General features: G+C 42.4%; 1 protein-coding gene and 1 long non-coding RNA gene across 14 annotated transcripts in view; one reads left to right on the top strand and one right to left on the bottom strand.

Annotated features, from left to right (window-relative positions):
* Positions 1-17,038, bottom strand: part of FRY (FRY microtubule binding protein) — a 343,900-nt gene that overhangs the window by 108,334 nt on the left and 218,528 nt on the right. For all 10 annotated transcript variants that reach the window (XM_053312387.1, XM_053312377.1, XM_053312379.1 and 7 more), the window contains 8 exons: positions 14,799-14,902; positions 13,480-13,588; positions 10,840-10,926; positions 8,830-9,001; positions 7,803-7,935; positions 4,004-4,111; positions 2,563-2,818; positions 1,886-2,068 (listed from right to left, as the gene is read on the bottom strand). In XM_053312387.1, coding sequence (XP_053168362.1) covers positions 1,886-2,068; positions 2,563-2,818; positions 4,004-4,111; positions 7,803-7,935; positions 8,830-9,001; positions 10,840-10,926; positions 13,480-13,588; positions 14,799-14,902 — 1,152 coding nt within the window. The remainder of the gene's footprint in view (positions 1-1,885; positions 2,069-2,562; positions 2,819-4,003; positions 4,112-7,802; positions 7,936-8,829; positions 9,002-10,839; positions 10,927-13,479; positions 13,589-14,798; positions 14,903-17,038) is intronic.
* LOC128352124 (uncharacterized) overlaps positions 1,093-17,038 on the top strand; it is a 30,284-nt gene continuing 14,338 nt past the window's right edge. For all 4 annotated transcript variants that reach the window (XR_008320219.1, XR_008320217.1, XR_008320220.1 and 1 more), the window contains exons 1-2: positions 1,093-1,224; positions 13,181-13,256. This is a non-coding gene — a long non-coding RNA (uncharacterized LOC128352124). The remainder of the gene's footprint in view (positions 1,225-13,180; positions 13,257-17,038) is intronic.

The raw sequence follows: 17,038 nt of genomic DNA, 5'->3' as shown, positions 1-17,038 counted from the left end.
TGGCTCCCTATTCTAGCATAATGGTTAATCCAACAAAGTTATGATGGATTGTAAGACAGTTTCAAATATTATAGCTGTCATAAGGTTTAAGTCTGACAAAATGTATGTGGATATATATCTCAGTTATTGTATACGTATATGTGTGGCCAGAACATCGATTTCATTTTATGTGCTTCTAAGTTAAAGTACAGAATGTGGCTCAAAACAAAGCTAATAATGATGCAGTTCAATGTTTGCAGAACAGAATGCCTATCAGAAAATTCCATATGACTTAAATCATGGACTGAAGGACTGAAAAGCTAACTTACTGTTTAGTAAAGCATTCCAATGCCATGATAACAGAATATTTCATTATGCACTTAGCAACTAAAGTGGTGCTAATAACCAAGAACACTTTCCAATGCTTTGGTACTTGACAGACAAGAATTAGCATTCTCTACTGTGCAAATAAAAATTTAACACAATATATTCCACTTCTTATTGCATAACTTTCACCTAGATGGACAAGTGCTATCACTCAATTTGATCCTAATAAAAAGAAAAACCCAACACCCTCCAGTACCAATGATTCAAAGAAATCAGTTCTATCTAAGCACCAATCTTACAACACTTCTGTGCTTGAAGGAACACTAACATGGTGGTTCCCGAGACTGAGAAAGAGGAAAGATTATTTCTAACACTGAGAGAGCATATACGTTTTCAAGTGATATAGTAAACCTATTCACACGGCACAAGCTACCTGGGTTACCCCAGGCAGCTCATGTTGTCTGGAGAGCCAGAAGTTCTGCAGCCCTGGCTGCTCCAGTTCTGGGAAGCCCAGATCTTCTACCCAGGGCTTTACCGAGATAAACTGTGGTTCATATTACCTCAGTAAAATGAACAGAACTGTGGTTCATTTTGCCTCGGTAGCGACTGTGTGCACAATCGCCCCTTGGTTACTGGGCTCCCTACTGGCTCGTCACCATTTTTGACAGCGAGCTGGGGGGGGGGAAGAGTGGCTGCGGAGCTCCTGCAATACTAAGAACAATCGCTCCACTGTTCTCACACTACATTCTGGTTCCACGAAGGATCCAACACGCATTTCCTGCCTCCCATCAGCACTCTGACAATCGCCATCCCAGCGCACATGTGGGTGGCTGATTGGCATAGATATGCACTTCTGTTGATCATTTGTGGGGAGGCAGGTAGGAGCCTGCCTCCCTGCTCACCCTCCCCACCACCCGGGTAAGAGGTCATGTGAACCACTTTATTGTTTTATTCTGTCTAATAAGGAAGTAGTCTGAAACACTGCCACCAAAAACATGCTAATGTATTGGGGAGTCTCATTTTACCAGTACTGAAGGCAAACTCACCAAATAACCAACCAATACAACCACACTGAAATGAATTGAGACAATTCAGCATATTATAATTTTCTATATATACTGCATACATGTATATTAGTTGCAGTAAGACTAGAACAAAGAGCCCTCATCTCCAACTCAATCTGCAACATTCAGCTGGTAGTTTAGACTAAAAGCTCAATTAGACATGATGCTAGGAGATCTCTATGGTACTGGTAAGGTTCTCCCCACAGTGCAAAATGCAGCTGGGTTTGGGGTGGGAATGTTGCTCAGTGGAAGAACATATGCTTGCCTGCAGAAGGTGCCAGGTTCAATCATTGGCAACTCCAGACAAGGATGGAAAAGACCCATTTGAAACAAGAAGTTAAGGAAACTTGCAGCTTAAAAAAATAATAGGTGGGACCTGACTTTGCATGACTTGACTTCAGAAGGACTTACTCAGCCAATTTTTAGTGTATGTTAATGTGGCAAAAGGAGTTTTTACTTTAAGACTATATAATTTGCAAATGCTGAATTTAAGAAACAAGATGGTAGTTCCATACCTCCACTTGTCCCAGTGCTTGGAACAAAGCACGGATCTCTTTGAGAATCAAAACCGCCAGTTTACGTGTGGCAACTTGGAAACTGCAGAGTAACACTAGTGCAAAACCTTCGACAGCATGTAGAACATTGGAATAAGAACTTCTCTCAGTCTGTGTCCTATGACTGGATCCATTTGGTATCAGCTGCAATATAATGTATTTATTTATTCAAAATACATCCTGCCTTAACTAAAAGACTTTGCCATATTCCATCAAAGAACAACTATGTCATTTGAAATATGAACATAGAACATTTAAAATATACAAGTAAGGCTGCTCTTGGCTTCTAGGCCTGTCACCTACTGAAAGATTATTAATAGGGTTTCCCAAATCTCAAGTTGTTGAGGCACTTTTCCTAAACTGAAACTGGAGGTACACTTCACTCTTACATCTGAAAAGGTTTGCTTTAGTGTATGTAAGCCTTATTTCTAAAGGCCTATTTATTCAATAAAGCAATAATACTGCTGAATTCTCACCCTTATTTATACATCTGAGAGTATATCACAAATTATATAGGCCCCTGTATGAGGACTGAGGAGATCAGTGTAACCAGCTGAGGTGCAAATTAAACATACAACAATGTACACAGCAAGTGAATTAATTGCTCTGGATGCTGATACCAACTTTTATAATCTTACCTCTGAAGATCTGACATTTGCCTGTTCACTGGATTTCCCCGGGGTGTGTATTATAAGCTTCCACTGTGTAAGCAACTGTAACAGTAATTTCAAGGAAGTGTCCAGGAGGCTATGATGTACATCGTTCACTTCACGAAGCAGGAAGTTTGTAAAGCCAAAGAGCACATCCTCTCTCCAATCAACAAAGTCAACTAGCAGGCCCTGAAGTGAATTTTGAGCAATGTGCCGAAGTTCATCATCCATATGTATAGAAAGCCTAAGGAAAAATAAAGCATAAGTTAAATGCCATCTCTCATCATGGCATAAATTACTAAAGTACTTACCAAGAACAAAGTAAAGAGTATGCATATATTTTCAGTGGATAGACATTTATAAAATAAATATATTCATGCTCTGACTTGGTTCTTGTGAGAAGTACTGCGGAGCTAGAATGACTTGGATAAACTGTCAAATGTCAAATCAACAGGCTCCACTCGTTGCAAATACCCTGGGGAGATTTCAGACTACACGGGCTAAAGTGCAAAGAAACAAAAACATTTGCTTTCTCTTTTGGATATTCCTGATGGAACATGCAAATTGATATTCAGACAGCCAGGGATACAACTGAAATTAAATACATCAAGAGCATTGGCAGAGACCCAGTAGAGTCTTATGTGTAAACACTTTTAATCCTAAATATCCTTTAAAAATCCTTTAATCCTGGTTCCACATGATGCCCTCTAGCCTTTGCACATGAGGGAAGGATGAAACATGCATGCATCCAAAGGTAAGGAATGTTGTGAGGAACCAGGATTAAGCAATAGTTACATGTAACATCTGAACCAGGCCTTCATCTCACTGAAAATTTCATGTTTGTTTGACAGAAAATATCTTTGAAAGAGCACCCAGAGAACAGTAATATCAACACACAGCATTAATAGGGGTCATAGGTATCTTCTTTACAAATTTGGCTTATTCCACTAGGAATATCCAGAAAGAGAAAGCAAATGCTTGTTTCTTTGCACTTTAGCCCATGTAGTCTCAAACCTCCCCAGGCTATTTGCAACGAGTGGAGCCTGTTGATTTGACATTTGACAGCTGATTAGATTTTCATCCAATTGCTTATCTACAAAGTCTGAGAATTGCAGAAATACACAGGTATTTTAAACATGACATTTAACACTAAACTGTGACTAGAATAATCTATCTGCATGAAGACTCTTATCTTTGAAGTAAGGAGAAGACTGTTAGCGGGTCAATACCAGAAGGGTCACCAGGAATGCAGTTTGTTCTTCCCAAAAGTCTCATAATTGGTAAAGACTATGTCTCCATAAGCTCTGAACTTTTAGCTAGCCTTGATTTTTCAAACTGATATAGCTCTGTTTAAAAAACAATTAAGCAAGCTAGAAAGAAGCTACATTTTAGTCCCACCAAGAAGTCCTTTCATGTTTTCACAATTTACCTTGACAGCAAGTCAATCAGCTCTAGTTTAGACATTCCATCAGGGAGGAGTCGTGGAATAGCCGCAACACAAGTCCTGAAAAGATCAATTTTTGGCTTTCTCTCACCTCTGTAAAAAAGAAAAAGAATGCACAGATCACTAGATAATGCTCAAACATGAGAATGAAGTTGTGACAGAGAAGAATATGTGAACCATGGGATAGGGAAGAATATTGATTGATTTCTATACTGCCCTTCCAAAAATGACTCAGGGCAGTTTACACAGAGGAATAATAAATAAATAAGATGGCTCTCTTATGATGGGCTTGTGATGGGCTCCCTTGTGGGCTCACAATCTAAAAAGAAACCTAAGATAGACACCAGCAATGGTCACTGGAGGTACTGTGCTGAGGGTGGATAGGGCCAGTTACTCCCCCCCTGCTAAATAAAGAGAATCATCATGTTAAAAGGTGTCTCTTTGTCAAGTTAGCAGGGAATTTAAAGATAAATAAATAAATCTCACTGCTCTTCAAGCTATTTTTTAGGTCTTCTAAATTTATATTACAGAAGCAGCTATAGTTACAAATGCTATCAGGAAATCCAGGTAATAACATATTGAGGTCATTCACACGATCAAAAAACTTTGTCCTACCCAGGTTTGGGAGCTCTGTGTGCTCCCAATTTTTGGTTGTGTGGAAGCAAGGTAGGAGGAAAATATGGGTAGAAGTGACTGTGTGGAAGCAAGGCAGGAGGAAGACCTGAGTAGCTTTTTCAGATGAGCGGCGGCTTGTCTGTGGCTCTCCCGTGCCTCGCCCGGCCACTCTGGCAGTTGGGAGCAGGGAAGTGCCGTGCATGGTGCCCTGCTCCCCGGAGCCCCAATAATGCACCATGCAGGTTGACGGTGCATTCCTGGGATCCCCCTCCTCCCCAAGTGTGCTTGCTTCAGCCGCAAGCAGACACACAATCAATGAAATGAGGTTAAGGGAGTTCTCACTCCCTTAACCTCATTTAACTAGGAGGCTACTTTGGCGGGTTTGCCGCTGTGTAGCCACCAGGATCAGGCGTGATCCCAGTGGTTCACACAAGTATGCAAAACCGGGTTGAGCTCCCTTAGCCTGGTTTTGAACACTCATGGGAATAGCCTTGGTATCTGTAACCTGCCTGTAATCAGGAGTCTAATTACAGACAGGATTTCAATCTTCTTGGAAGAGAGGCCTTTATTTTATTCATGTATGTATTTATCTATTGTTCAGTTTTTATACTGCTTTTCATAAGATATCCCAAGGTGGTTTACAAATGTTAAAATACAACAAAATTTCATAAAAATCACATTTAAAACCTTAAAATCAGTTATGCAGTAAAAATAAAAAAACATCAAAAAACAAAGTAATAAAAAAACCAAACAGAAGCAGAAATGCTGGGAGACCTGGCAGCACCTAAGGGTAAAAGACTGAACAAATAAAAAAATGGTTTTTAGGTTTGTTTGTTTTTTAAAGCAGCCACAGATGTCAAAGAGCAGACATTTACTGGGAGAGCATTCCAGAGCCTGGGGGCAACAACACAGAAGGCCCTGTACTGTGTAAACGACAATTTAGCCTCTCTCAACATTGACACGCAGGGCCAAGGCCTCCCAATGACCTTGTTGGCAGGCAGAATCCCTCGAGAGCAGGCGGTTCCTCAGGTATCTAGGACGCAAACCATTAAGGGCCTTAAAGGTAATAACTAACACCTTGAATTGGATCCGGAAACAAACTGGCAGCCAGTGCAGTCCCTTCAAAATAGGTGTAACATGCTCCGTGCGAGCAATTCCAGAGAGAAACTTGGCAGCTACATTCTGCACCAACTGAAGTTTGCAAATATTCTTCAAGGGCAGCCCCACATAAAGCACATTACAGTAATCCAGGCATGGGTAACACTGGCCAGATCTGCCACAAGAATTTAACCAGAGAATTCTCTGTTAGAGATTTTAACAGTAGTAAAATCCTGCTGCAGTGCTCCATAATACTAAAGTAAAGGAGTATTAAAGCTTCTAGATTGCACAACAGATGTTTCTAACAGCCAGTATTATTTTCAGGTGTGCCCCTCCCCGCTCCTCCACACCTTACTGTTTGAAACTTGTGTAGAATTGTGTAGAATTCCTACACAGATAAAGTAAACCTTGCAGCAAGTTTTGAAGACTTATCTGCATTTAAAGAAAAAATAAAATAAAATCAAAGTACTATGGATCTCTGGAAGGATTCAATGTACAGTCAAGACCATTAGCATGTTTGTTACTCTTCACCTTCTTCCAGGAGCTTTTCCCTGGCTGAGCAGGGTTTTCTCTCAGAGAAATATAAATAGCACACCTGCAGATATAAAGTCAAATGCAAATGATCTCCAAAAGCTAAAGGGCGAGGGGAGGATTACCTCCCCCGCAGACTATCTCCTTTTTCGTTGCTGGGCGGTGGATTGCCAGCTACTGCTGGGGTGTGGAGGGTTGGGGACTGGGGTGGACTGGGATGCGTCTTCCCAGCCCCTGGAACTCCTATAATGTGAGAGCACTGTGCATTATAGGGATTCTCCTGGCTACTTGCATGTAGGTGCCGTGCAGAGCCGCACAGCACTAATACACAATCAATTAGCCCAGTTTCTGGGTGCCCTCGTGCCCCAAACCTAGGCTAAATGGCGGGCTCCCTAAGCAGGTTTGCTGCCTCACTGCCACCAGGAATCGAGTGACTCCCGGCGGTTCACACATGCCAGCAAAACCAAGCTGGGCTTCCTTTGCCCCGTTTTGTCTGTGCGTGTGACTAGCCCCACAGAATGCAGAATCTGGGTCTCCTACTTAATTATATTATTATATAATGTATATAATTGAAATGATTTAAAAAGAGCCACGGGAAGCTCCTGTTTTGAGCAGAGCATAGGAGATACTGCTTAACCCTTTCCCATTTCCCCCACGCAAAACTTCCAAACTGCTTTTCTGTCCACAGCTAAAGAAAAGGGCCCATCTATTTTCTTCTCCTGTGTGGAAAAGAAGCTCGGAATAAGTGATTTTTAGCTGAAAACAAGTAGAAAGGAAAGAGTTAAGCAGCTCTTCTCCACTTAGTGGCTGAACTTCATTTGTAAAAAACAGAATAAAACCCACACACCACTAGCAGACTGTTATATGCATTTGCCCTGAAACATCTATTTTTGATTGTGAACTGGAAGAATTCAGAAGGCTTTCATCCTGTACATCAGCAAAATGTTACGTATGCACTGCCCAGAGACGAAAGTTTGGGGCGGTATACAAATTTGATAAATAAATAAATAATAAATTAGCAAGAATGGTTTGTAATAGCCAGTGAGATCCCCCTTCCCCATTATTACGAAGTCCTAGTTAACTTGGCAAAGAGGCACCTTTTACCATGGTGATTCTCTTTATTTAGCAGGGGGAGAGTAACTGGCCCTGTCCACCCCCAGCACAGTACTTCCAGTGACTGTTGCTGGTGTGTATCTTATGTTTCTTTTAGATTGTGAGCCCTTTGGGGACAGGGATCCATCTTATTTATTTATTATTTCTCTGTGTAAACCGCCCTGAGCCATTTTTGGAAGGGCAGTATAGAAATCGAATTATTATTATTATTATTATTAGTTGAAATACAATGGCTGACATCAAGACTAAATTATTCATGAGTAGTACCACTGAAATTAATGGGACAAGTTAGTTATGAGTAACATATCCCATTAATTTCAATGGGACCACTCATGTTTAACACTCTGGATGCCAGTCATAGATGCTTTTAAAGGCTTGCACTAACATTTTTACAAATCTACTTTGCAATTCATTATTTAACACTCACGTGATCATATCTTCGGGTTCTTTGTTTAACATTTGTATGTTAGTAAGCATCATACATCGTCCAACTTCTTTATCAAGATGTCTCAGTATGTTGTCTACTGCTTTTCTTACTTGAGAATAGTACAATGACATGCCTGGAAAACATACAGTGGATTAACATTACTTAATTAAAAACAAAATATGACGGCAAAATCTAGACATTTTAGGCATTTGGCAGAAATATTTGTTCCAATAATATGTTTGAATAGAACATATGCAGCCCTAAGCATTTTTATCATACCCAGAATGAGTCATCTTTAGACCATGATGGTACAGAATATTATTTTAATGTTACTCATTTTTAGAAGTCATATTTTAATATTTCATGATTTCCAGCTTTAACTTCCATTTAGTGATGGGAAGTAAGAGGAGCCACCACCAAGGGATTCAGCAGCAAAGCCCCCCCCCATTAGCCAATGGACTTTCTTCTAGAAGCCCCTGCAAAGACAAAGTGCGGGGGAAGGCAATGACGACACTGGTCTCTTGGCTCACAGCGCTGCTAACTTCTCTTCGCTGCTGACTCCCCTCCCAGTTTGCAAAGTGGAAACGTCCACCACAGTGGCAGTCCTTGGGGGCAGTTGTTGGCCCTTTTATATTCCTGGGCTCAGGACTAGTACCCAACCTGGCTGACCCCTAAATCTAGCCCAGCCTAATACTCAGAGGCAATCTACTGACATGTTTTTGGGCTGAGTCCTGGCAGCAAAACACAAGTTCTGGTCCAGCAAACCCTGGTTCAAATGAAAGAGAGAAGAAAGGAGATATGGCTGTTCATCTACAAAGTCCAACACCATTTGGACAAAAGAATATTCTCTTATCACTGGTCTGGTTTTTTATCCTGCATTTTCTAAGATGTAAGATGAAAGAATGGTTTTGCAAAGAATCCTTTTAAATTTATGTATATATTGGTAGACTACTACTATTTTTTGTAGCTTAGTAATTTCAGTGAACTTTGCAAGGCAGAAACTGGCTGTGGCATGCATGATACTCACCTATCATTTTAGCTTCCTCCTCTGTGAGAGTTTTACTTAAGTATGTTTTTTTCACTCGTAATGTGTTTCCAGACGGCAGGACAGCTCCAGTAACAGGCATTGGAGGCTCTCCATCTTTTTGCTGCAAGCTATCTGCAATGACTAAGAAAGCTCTCAGTCCAATATTCATTCTCTGCAAATTTAATTGAAAGCAAAGTAAAAATCGATATACAGATCACATTTTAAAAGATGGAATTAAATTTGCTGTCATCAAATTATAATCTTGCAAGCATTTTCTTTACCTCAAACACACAGGATTCAATTTCCTTGTCTGAGAGGGCCCAGCCCCAACGATCACTCTCAGGGAGCTAGGGCAGGGGTTCCCAATTTGGGAACCAGATGTTTCTGGGGATGGGAGTGGTGGTACAACATCTGGACACTCAGGTTAGGAACCCCTATCCTAAGGTAATCTCATACACCGGGTTCTGCAGGTGAGCCCACTTCTAATTTTGCTCTATTCCAGTGATTCTATTTAGTGATTACTTAGTGATTAAGCTTGGGGTATTAGTAGTTTTGCTCAGAGAAGTATACATGTAACAAAACCCTGGATACACCCATGCAACTTTCTAGTGTGAGCTGGTGTAGCATAGTGGCTAAGAGACTGAGCTACAAATCAGGACTGCCCATGTTTAAATCTCATGTCTGCCATGAGCAATTTAGGTAACCTTTAGCAAGCCACAATTCTCCAACTGCAATATGGGGATGATAATACTTACTTACCTTACAGGGTTGTTGTAATAATAACAAGAAAATAAATATGAAGCAGTTTGAGCACTCAAAAGCATTATACATATGTTTATTATTATTTCTAAGAGTGATACAACTAGCCATGAGGCCTAGTCCTAGGTAATTTTGGAGCCTGCACCTACCTTTTAGCTAGGTAATTTTTAAGCCTTGACCTTCAAGGCTTCAAGGTCAAGGTCAAGGTCATGGGGGGCCTTGCAAAATAAACATCCTTTACGTATGTGCATGCGCACGCGCACACACACACACGGATTCACACAGCATTCTTGAGCACACAATTTCTACTGTTTAAAAGTTTAAAAACATTAAAAAATATATTAAAAATCAACGGATTTGCTTCAAGTCCTGGATTCATCCCCCACCCCACCCAGTCCTACATCTGTGCCCAATTTCAAAGTTCTATGTCAAGCCATTCCAGGAGATCTAAAGGGTTGGGCAGGAAAGTGGAGTGCTTTACCCATTTTTATGAAGGCAAAGGGCAGATTCTTCCACAGAGGGGTGGGATGATGGTCCATGGGGGTGGGTTTCAGTTCCAGAAGCTTTTGTAATTTTCTGGCATAAACAAGTCACTTATAGGACTTTTTTGAAGTTTAAAAATCATTTTCAAATATTTATTAAAAACAAACAGATTGACCAATCTACTTCAAATTACATATATAGAGCCCACCTGTCCTGCCCCACATCTGCGTCATATATCAAAGCCCTAGGCCAAGCCATCTTAGTAATACACAAAATGGGGGGAATAACCCATACAAGTCCCATATAATCCCACCTGTGCACCTTCAAGATGGATCCCACAACAAGAGTCACAGCACACAAGCAGACAGTTGCAGGGGAGGCAGAGCAGAGGGCTTGCACAACTCTGGGGGCATCCAGCACTGGCATCTTGCCTCCCAAGCTCAGCTCTCTCCCAGGGTAGCAGGGAGGCCGGGGCCTTGGACTTGCACCCCAAAGGTCCGGGCCTAAAGGTGCCTCTGCTCACCTATATCTGAGTATTTCTTGGTAATCTGTGTAATTGCCATGTTATATGAGATTTTTCCATGCGTGTTTGAGTGGATGGATGGGGAGTCGCACTGTAAAAATGAATCCAGGACTGGCCAGATGGCAGAGATGATGAGTTGACCCTCTGTGTCCAAGCAGAACATGAGGGTATCAGGGGACACATATGGATACACACACACATCCCACACTATAAATCAGATACTGAAAAAAAGTATGACACCATACCTCTGGGTTGAGACTGAATGCTTTTGCTGGTTTTCCAACACAAAGAAAATCATATATAATTTCTTTCATTGCAAAATCCAAACGTTCCTACAGTGAAAAAGAACTAGAATAAAATTTGTTGCACATAAGCCTTGAGCCCTAAGGAAATCCCAGAACTTTCACATTAACTGAGGCTAGTCATATGAGTGTGAAAAAGCAGGCTAAGGGAGCTCAGTCCGGTTTTGCACACTCATGTGAACCAACGGGATCACACCTGATCCCAGTGGCTACATGATGGCAAACCTGCTACAGTAGCCTCCTAGTTAAATGGGGTTAAGGGAATGAGTACTCCCTTAACCTCATTTAACTGACTGTGTGTCTGCTGCGGCTGGGGGGAGGGGAATACCAGTAATGCACAGCGCACTTCTGCGGTGCATTATTGGGGCTCCGGGGAGTGGGGCACCACATGCGGCAATTCCCTTCACCCGACTCCCAGAGCGGCCGGGTGAGGTGCAGGGGAGCACAGTCAAGCCGCTGCTCATCTGGGCAGGCGATCCGCCCACCCAGGGAAGGGTGAGTGATTGTCTGCGGGGAGGGTCGGGCAAACCCGCACTCTCACAGACATCAAAAGAGCTCTTCTTCATGACTGTGAGAAGAGCTCCATTGTGTTCTTATCCAACTCATCTAAACAATGCCCATCTACAACAAGATTGGGGTTGACTGTGCTGTTTGTGAATAACCAGTGCTCTTTATTTAATTTATTCAACAGAAACATTGTTTCTGTTCCTGTTGCAGCTCCTTCACACTAAAGTGATTAGCTCATTTTGCTGAGAAAACAAAGATCTGTCTGGAAATTAACAACTTCTGTTAGAATGGGGAGGACAATGTTTGCCTCCTTCCCACCAGTCTCCTTGATTGCAGCCCTGTACATTTCTCCTGGCCATCTAATGGCACAGTGGGGAAACAACCTGCTTAGAGAGCAGGAGGCTGTTAATTTGAATCTCCACTGGTGTGTTTCCCAGACTATGGGAACAGGGGCATAACTACCATTAGGCAAGGGGAGGTGGCTGCCTGGGGCCCCCACGCCCCGAGGGGCCCCCGCAGAGGCAAGTCACATGACTATATATTGTGAAGTGTGTGTGCGCATCAGCAAGGGGCCCATTTTAAAATTTTGTCTCTGGGACCACTCCAGCCTTGTTACGCCCCGTATGGGAAACTCCTATATTGGGCAACAGTGATATAGGAAGGTGCTTAAAGGTAGAGATGTGCACGGAACCGTAGAGCTGCGGTTGGCTCTCCTACTGACCAACAGTACCGCTGTCTTGTCCAGATTCAATTTCAGTTTATTAGCCAAAATCCAACCCATCATGGCCTCCAGCCCCTGATTCAGGACATCCACTCCCTCCCTAGGATCAGGTGACAAGAAGAGATAGAGCTGAGTGTCATCCGCATATTGCTGACAACTCAGTCCAAGTCCCCAGATGACCTCTCTCAGCGACTTCATGTAGATGTTGAACAGCATGGGGGACAAGACCGAACCCTGCGGTACCTCACAGGCCAGTGGCCACGGAGCCGAGCAGTAGACCCCCTTGAATAGGAAGCTTAATACAATTTCCCTAGTTTAATTTTCCCTTTGCATGGTAAAAATGTTTCATAGTATCATAGGTGTCTGCAGTACTGGGATGGGGGTCCCTTTAAGGGTGGGGGTAGGGTGTACTTACCCCTCCTGCCGATTTCTCCCCTTTGGTGCGCCTTTGTTTGGTAGTAATTGAGGCGGCAGGATACCTCCCTGCCACCCCTTCCCCCTCTCGGCTGCAAAAGGCTTCAGGAAGCCTTTTGCACGTGCGCATGTCTTGAGCGCGTGTGTCATGTCTCCGCGACATGTGCGTGTGTGGCCACACACGTGCACGCACGTCGTGAAGACGTGACGCGTGCGTGCGATGTGAGCACGCGCAAAAGGCTTCCTGAAGCCTTTGGCAGCTGAGAGGGGGAAGGGGTGGCAGGGAGGTATCCTGCCGCCTCAATTGCTACCAAACAAAGGCGCGCCGGAGAGGGGGAAAGCAGCAGGAGGGGTAAATACACCCTCCCCCCACCCTTAAAGGGACCTCCACCCTAGTCCATTCAAACCACAAACCGCCAATGCTCGGACCGGTCCGGAGGCCTGTAGAATGGCCTCCGGACCGGTCCATGCACATCACTACTGAAAAGCATCATCTCATACTGTGTGAGAGAAGGCAATGGTAAACCACTCCTGTATTCTACCAAAAAACCCACATGGTTCTGTGGTCACCAGGAGTTGACTCTGAGTTGACGGCACAATCTTTCCTCCTCCACCCCTTACGTTTCTCCTGTACATTTCTAGGAGCCACAGAAGTCAAGTGGAAACCAGACCCTGCTGGTGGCAGAAGAGATTCAAGAAATGGGCTCCTGGAGAGGGGGTAAGGGGCCCTTTCTCCCACCAGATCTTTCTCAAGCTGAACTTTCATTGTGTATGAGCTGCCTATGGGGAGGAGGGCACACCCACTAGAAGCCCAATCTAACCAAGTAACAAACACTAGCCATTATTTGTACAAGGAAACGGTAAGAGATACAATGTGCCAACTATTACTGTTAACTATCCAGGGGTGTGGGTGGGAGAACACCTGGAAATATTTTGCCTACCTGTGCAATAAACTGTATAATCTTCACAAATATATTTAAAGGCATGTCTCGTGGTACCACACCACGGGAACCTTTCGGAAAAAGAGTTGTGATGATTGTTATAAGCCGGCTGTAAAACAAAAAGAAAACATTGACACAAGTTCATTCCTAGCAAGGCATCCAAGTGTCAGCTGGTTTAAACATTTGAAAGCAGCTTGGAGAAATCCCAGAGGAGCAACACTGATGAAAGACAGCCTATGAGAAGAGTAGATTTTTTTTAAAGGTGTAGCAGCATTCTGCCTATAGTTTACTCCAAGGATTGCCAAACTGAGTGGTACTGTAATCAGAATTAGCTTCCCTAAATCAATAATACAATGTTCATCCCCTCTAAGTATAACTAAGTAAGGGCACAGCCACACAACTGTTTTCTTTAAGGAGATAGAGAAGCATTGTATGTTTATCAAGACACTGCATACACATATGCTGTGATCTCAGTTGCAGAATTAGATATCAATTTTCTTTTATACAGAGAAATGTATAGAACTTCATTCCTCCCTATTCACTGTATGTTGCTAATAGTTTCTGCTAATTTCTGTAGAAGTGTACTGTTCTGATCTTGCAGATGCTCCCAAGCCATCAAACTTGTATGGTGCATGGTACTATAGCACAAATGCTTCCAAGATGCCTCAGACTTTTATGGGTACTATAGCACAAATTCAATGCCCATGGTCTTGAGTGGAAAAAGCTCATATTTATGAAAATTAGTACTAAGCAATGGGGAGAAAACTGGAATTAAATGAAAAATGTCACAAAGAAAGAGCTCTCCACTGGACACAATCTATCAATATAAGCAATGAATTACCCAGATTGGGAGGGCAGAGAGATGGATTTAATCATTAATACTGATTGGGAGGGCAGAGAGATGGATTTCCACCCTCCGCCCCCAGCTAGATCAAGCTAAACACACATATACGGGGGCTCAGGGGAACAGCCTAAGAGGAATTCATTTCTCCTTTGTTAACTGTTCCCATTCACCTCATACTGAGAACAATTCAGTTTACATTATGCTATTTGATGTGAGCATTTTGTTGCAAGTTTTCAAAAGTCCAGTTAATAACAATTTCCTTTAAAGCACATATTTTTAGAAGACCAGGTCTGAAGGCATTTTCGTTCTTCTCAAAGCAAGTACATTTGTACAGTAGTACAAAATGAGGAAAACAATTATATAACTCAGAGAACGTTTCATCTTGTACTCCCAGTTCTCTTCTGGGTCAGCAAAGTTGTTGAACACATTATTGGAAAAATTCTAACAGCAATGAAATCTGGTTGCAAAACTTTACCTTTGGGTAGCTGTATTGCTTTCACATTTAATTCTAATCATGTAAACCCACAGTAGTCTGTAGAGCGATTCCAGTGCAACTCGAGCCATTTTGGGATCCTTGTTCTAAAAGAACAAAACACACTGACATATAATAGCTTTCAATCATGTCAGTTTTCAACCCATCAGTTTATTTCCAGATAGCACTTATATATTCAGATAGCAAATGACTGCAGAAGAAGAGGCTAGTATATGCCACCTTCTAATTCTTATATATTGGAAATACTTTCTAAATGGTTCCTTAGAGCAGCTACGTTTCACTGTTTCTCCAAGTGGTGGCCCTGAAACACTAGATGCATAACATCAACAACTGTGTGTATCCTAGAGGTAATAGGCCTACAAACCATCAAGGCTGAGCATTTCACAGTGGGTCATGAACCAACCTGGATTACTGAAAAGAAAGAATGGGATTGAATGTCCTTGATTGTAGAGAATGAGTGCCATTCTAGACAAGATAGCAACTTTTTTTGTGTGCACATATACAGAATTCCCCCAATCACACAGAATAGAACTCCCTTCGTACCAACAATTTATCAACTGATAGAATCTCTTCTCAAGAGCTCGAGCCCCGCTCCCCCCAGCAAAACTCCAAAGCCAAAAGTGGCCCCAGGAGAGAAAAAAAGGGTGTGGGTTCCTAGGGGATAAGTCACAAGCACAGACAGGATTCTGAACTCCTTCCTGTGTACCTCTTTGCTATTAAAATCAGACACCTGCTGGCATTCCCTTTCTTTTGACTAAATGATTGGGGTAATTCTGTTTTTAAACACATGAACTGCAGTGGTTACATCTAGTTGAGCCTTCAGTTACTTAATAAAGGAGGAGATAGTGTGTGCAAGAAAGGGAAAGTGAGTGGTGTACATGAGTGTGTGCAAAAGAACTAGCGTGGTGTAGTGGCTAGATTGCTGGACCAGGACCAGAGAGACCCGAGTTCAAATCCTCATTCAGCCATGATACTTGCTGAGTGAGTCTGGGCCAGCCACTTCTTTCTCAGCCTAACCTACTTCACAGGGTTGTGAGGAGAAACTTAAGTATGTAGTACACTGCTCTGGGTTCCTTGGAGGAAGAGTGGGATATAAAATGTAAATAAATAATAATAATAAAACAGTCATAGGGGTGCAGGGGGCAAATGAATGTCAAGTGTGACATTTCTAGGGGTAGGGGTGTGTATGTGTGTGTGTGTGTGTGTGAGAGAGAGAGAGAGAGAGAGACAGAGAGACAGAGAGACAGAGAAGCAGGATTTAGAAAGAGGGGAAATAATTTCATTAATGTTAACACTGAATAAACTGCACCATCTTCAGCTTCGTTCTTAAAAGTACAGAAGAAATATCAACCCTAGCAACCCCTACCTATTAGTGGTTCAGCTGTTCTTTCACTGTAGTGTAGGTGGACAGTTCACTTCTGTTTGACTTTGGATAGAGCAATCTCAGTGAATTATTTTTGAAGGTTCAATCAACCAAGCACTGTTTTTCCATTATCATACTACCAAATTTGGTGGTTTGTACCATGAGTCTGGAATCTAATTCCCTGCTGTGACAGAAGCCAAACTATTTGACAGTCACATACCATGTAAGAATTACTAACTCCTGCAGGCTTTCCCCCATCCCCCCTGAACAGAGAAAACTGAGCTGAAGGCAAGATCTTGTTTTTAAACACTTTGATGTGAATATCTCATACCACAATCACAGAGCAAGTACACGGCTATTATAGAAAACTAATACTAATATTCATGCTATTATTAATTTGGAGACAGGAAGCTATGGAAATCTCTAGCATATGTTGCACAGTTTAACCAGAGTACTTTCTCCCCTAAGTATCTGAACAAATGCCTATTTGCTTCAGATTTTTTTCTTACTATTGCACACAACAGAATAGCCCACAACTATCTCTAAGCCTGGGAAACATTAACTGAAACAGTGGATACTGGAGAAAGCAGTCCTCTTAACTAATGAAATGGGGAACTGGCAGGTTACAGCCAACACACCAGCACTATAAATACTAGGGTCTCCTCAGTGTGGAAGAGGACAGGAAGGACTTTGGCGTTTCTCTGATAGACTTTTCTAAGCTTTTCAGCTTGAGTGCAATTAAACTATCCAGCAGACCCAACAAAGAAGTCCTGCTAGGGCTCTTAGGGTAGGGATGCGCACAGACCAAGGTTTATGCACAGGTTCAGCGCTAAACTGCATTGGACAAGGTCTGAACCAG

The sequence above is a fragment of the Hemicordylus capensis genome, chromosome 3, assembly GCF_027244095.1.
Source record: "Hemicordylus capensis ecotype Gifberg chromosome 3, rHemCap1.1.pri, whole genome shotgun sequence".
Taxonomy (NCBI): domain Eukaryota; kingdom Metazoa; phylum Chordata; class Lepidosauria; order Squamata; family Cordylidae; genus Hemicordylus; species Hemicordylus capensis.
This window is presented reverse-complemented; position numbering and strand designations above follow the sequence as displayed.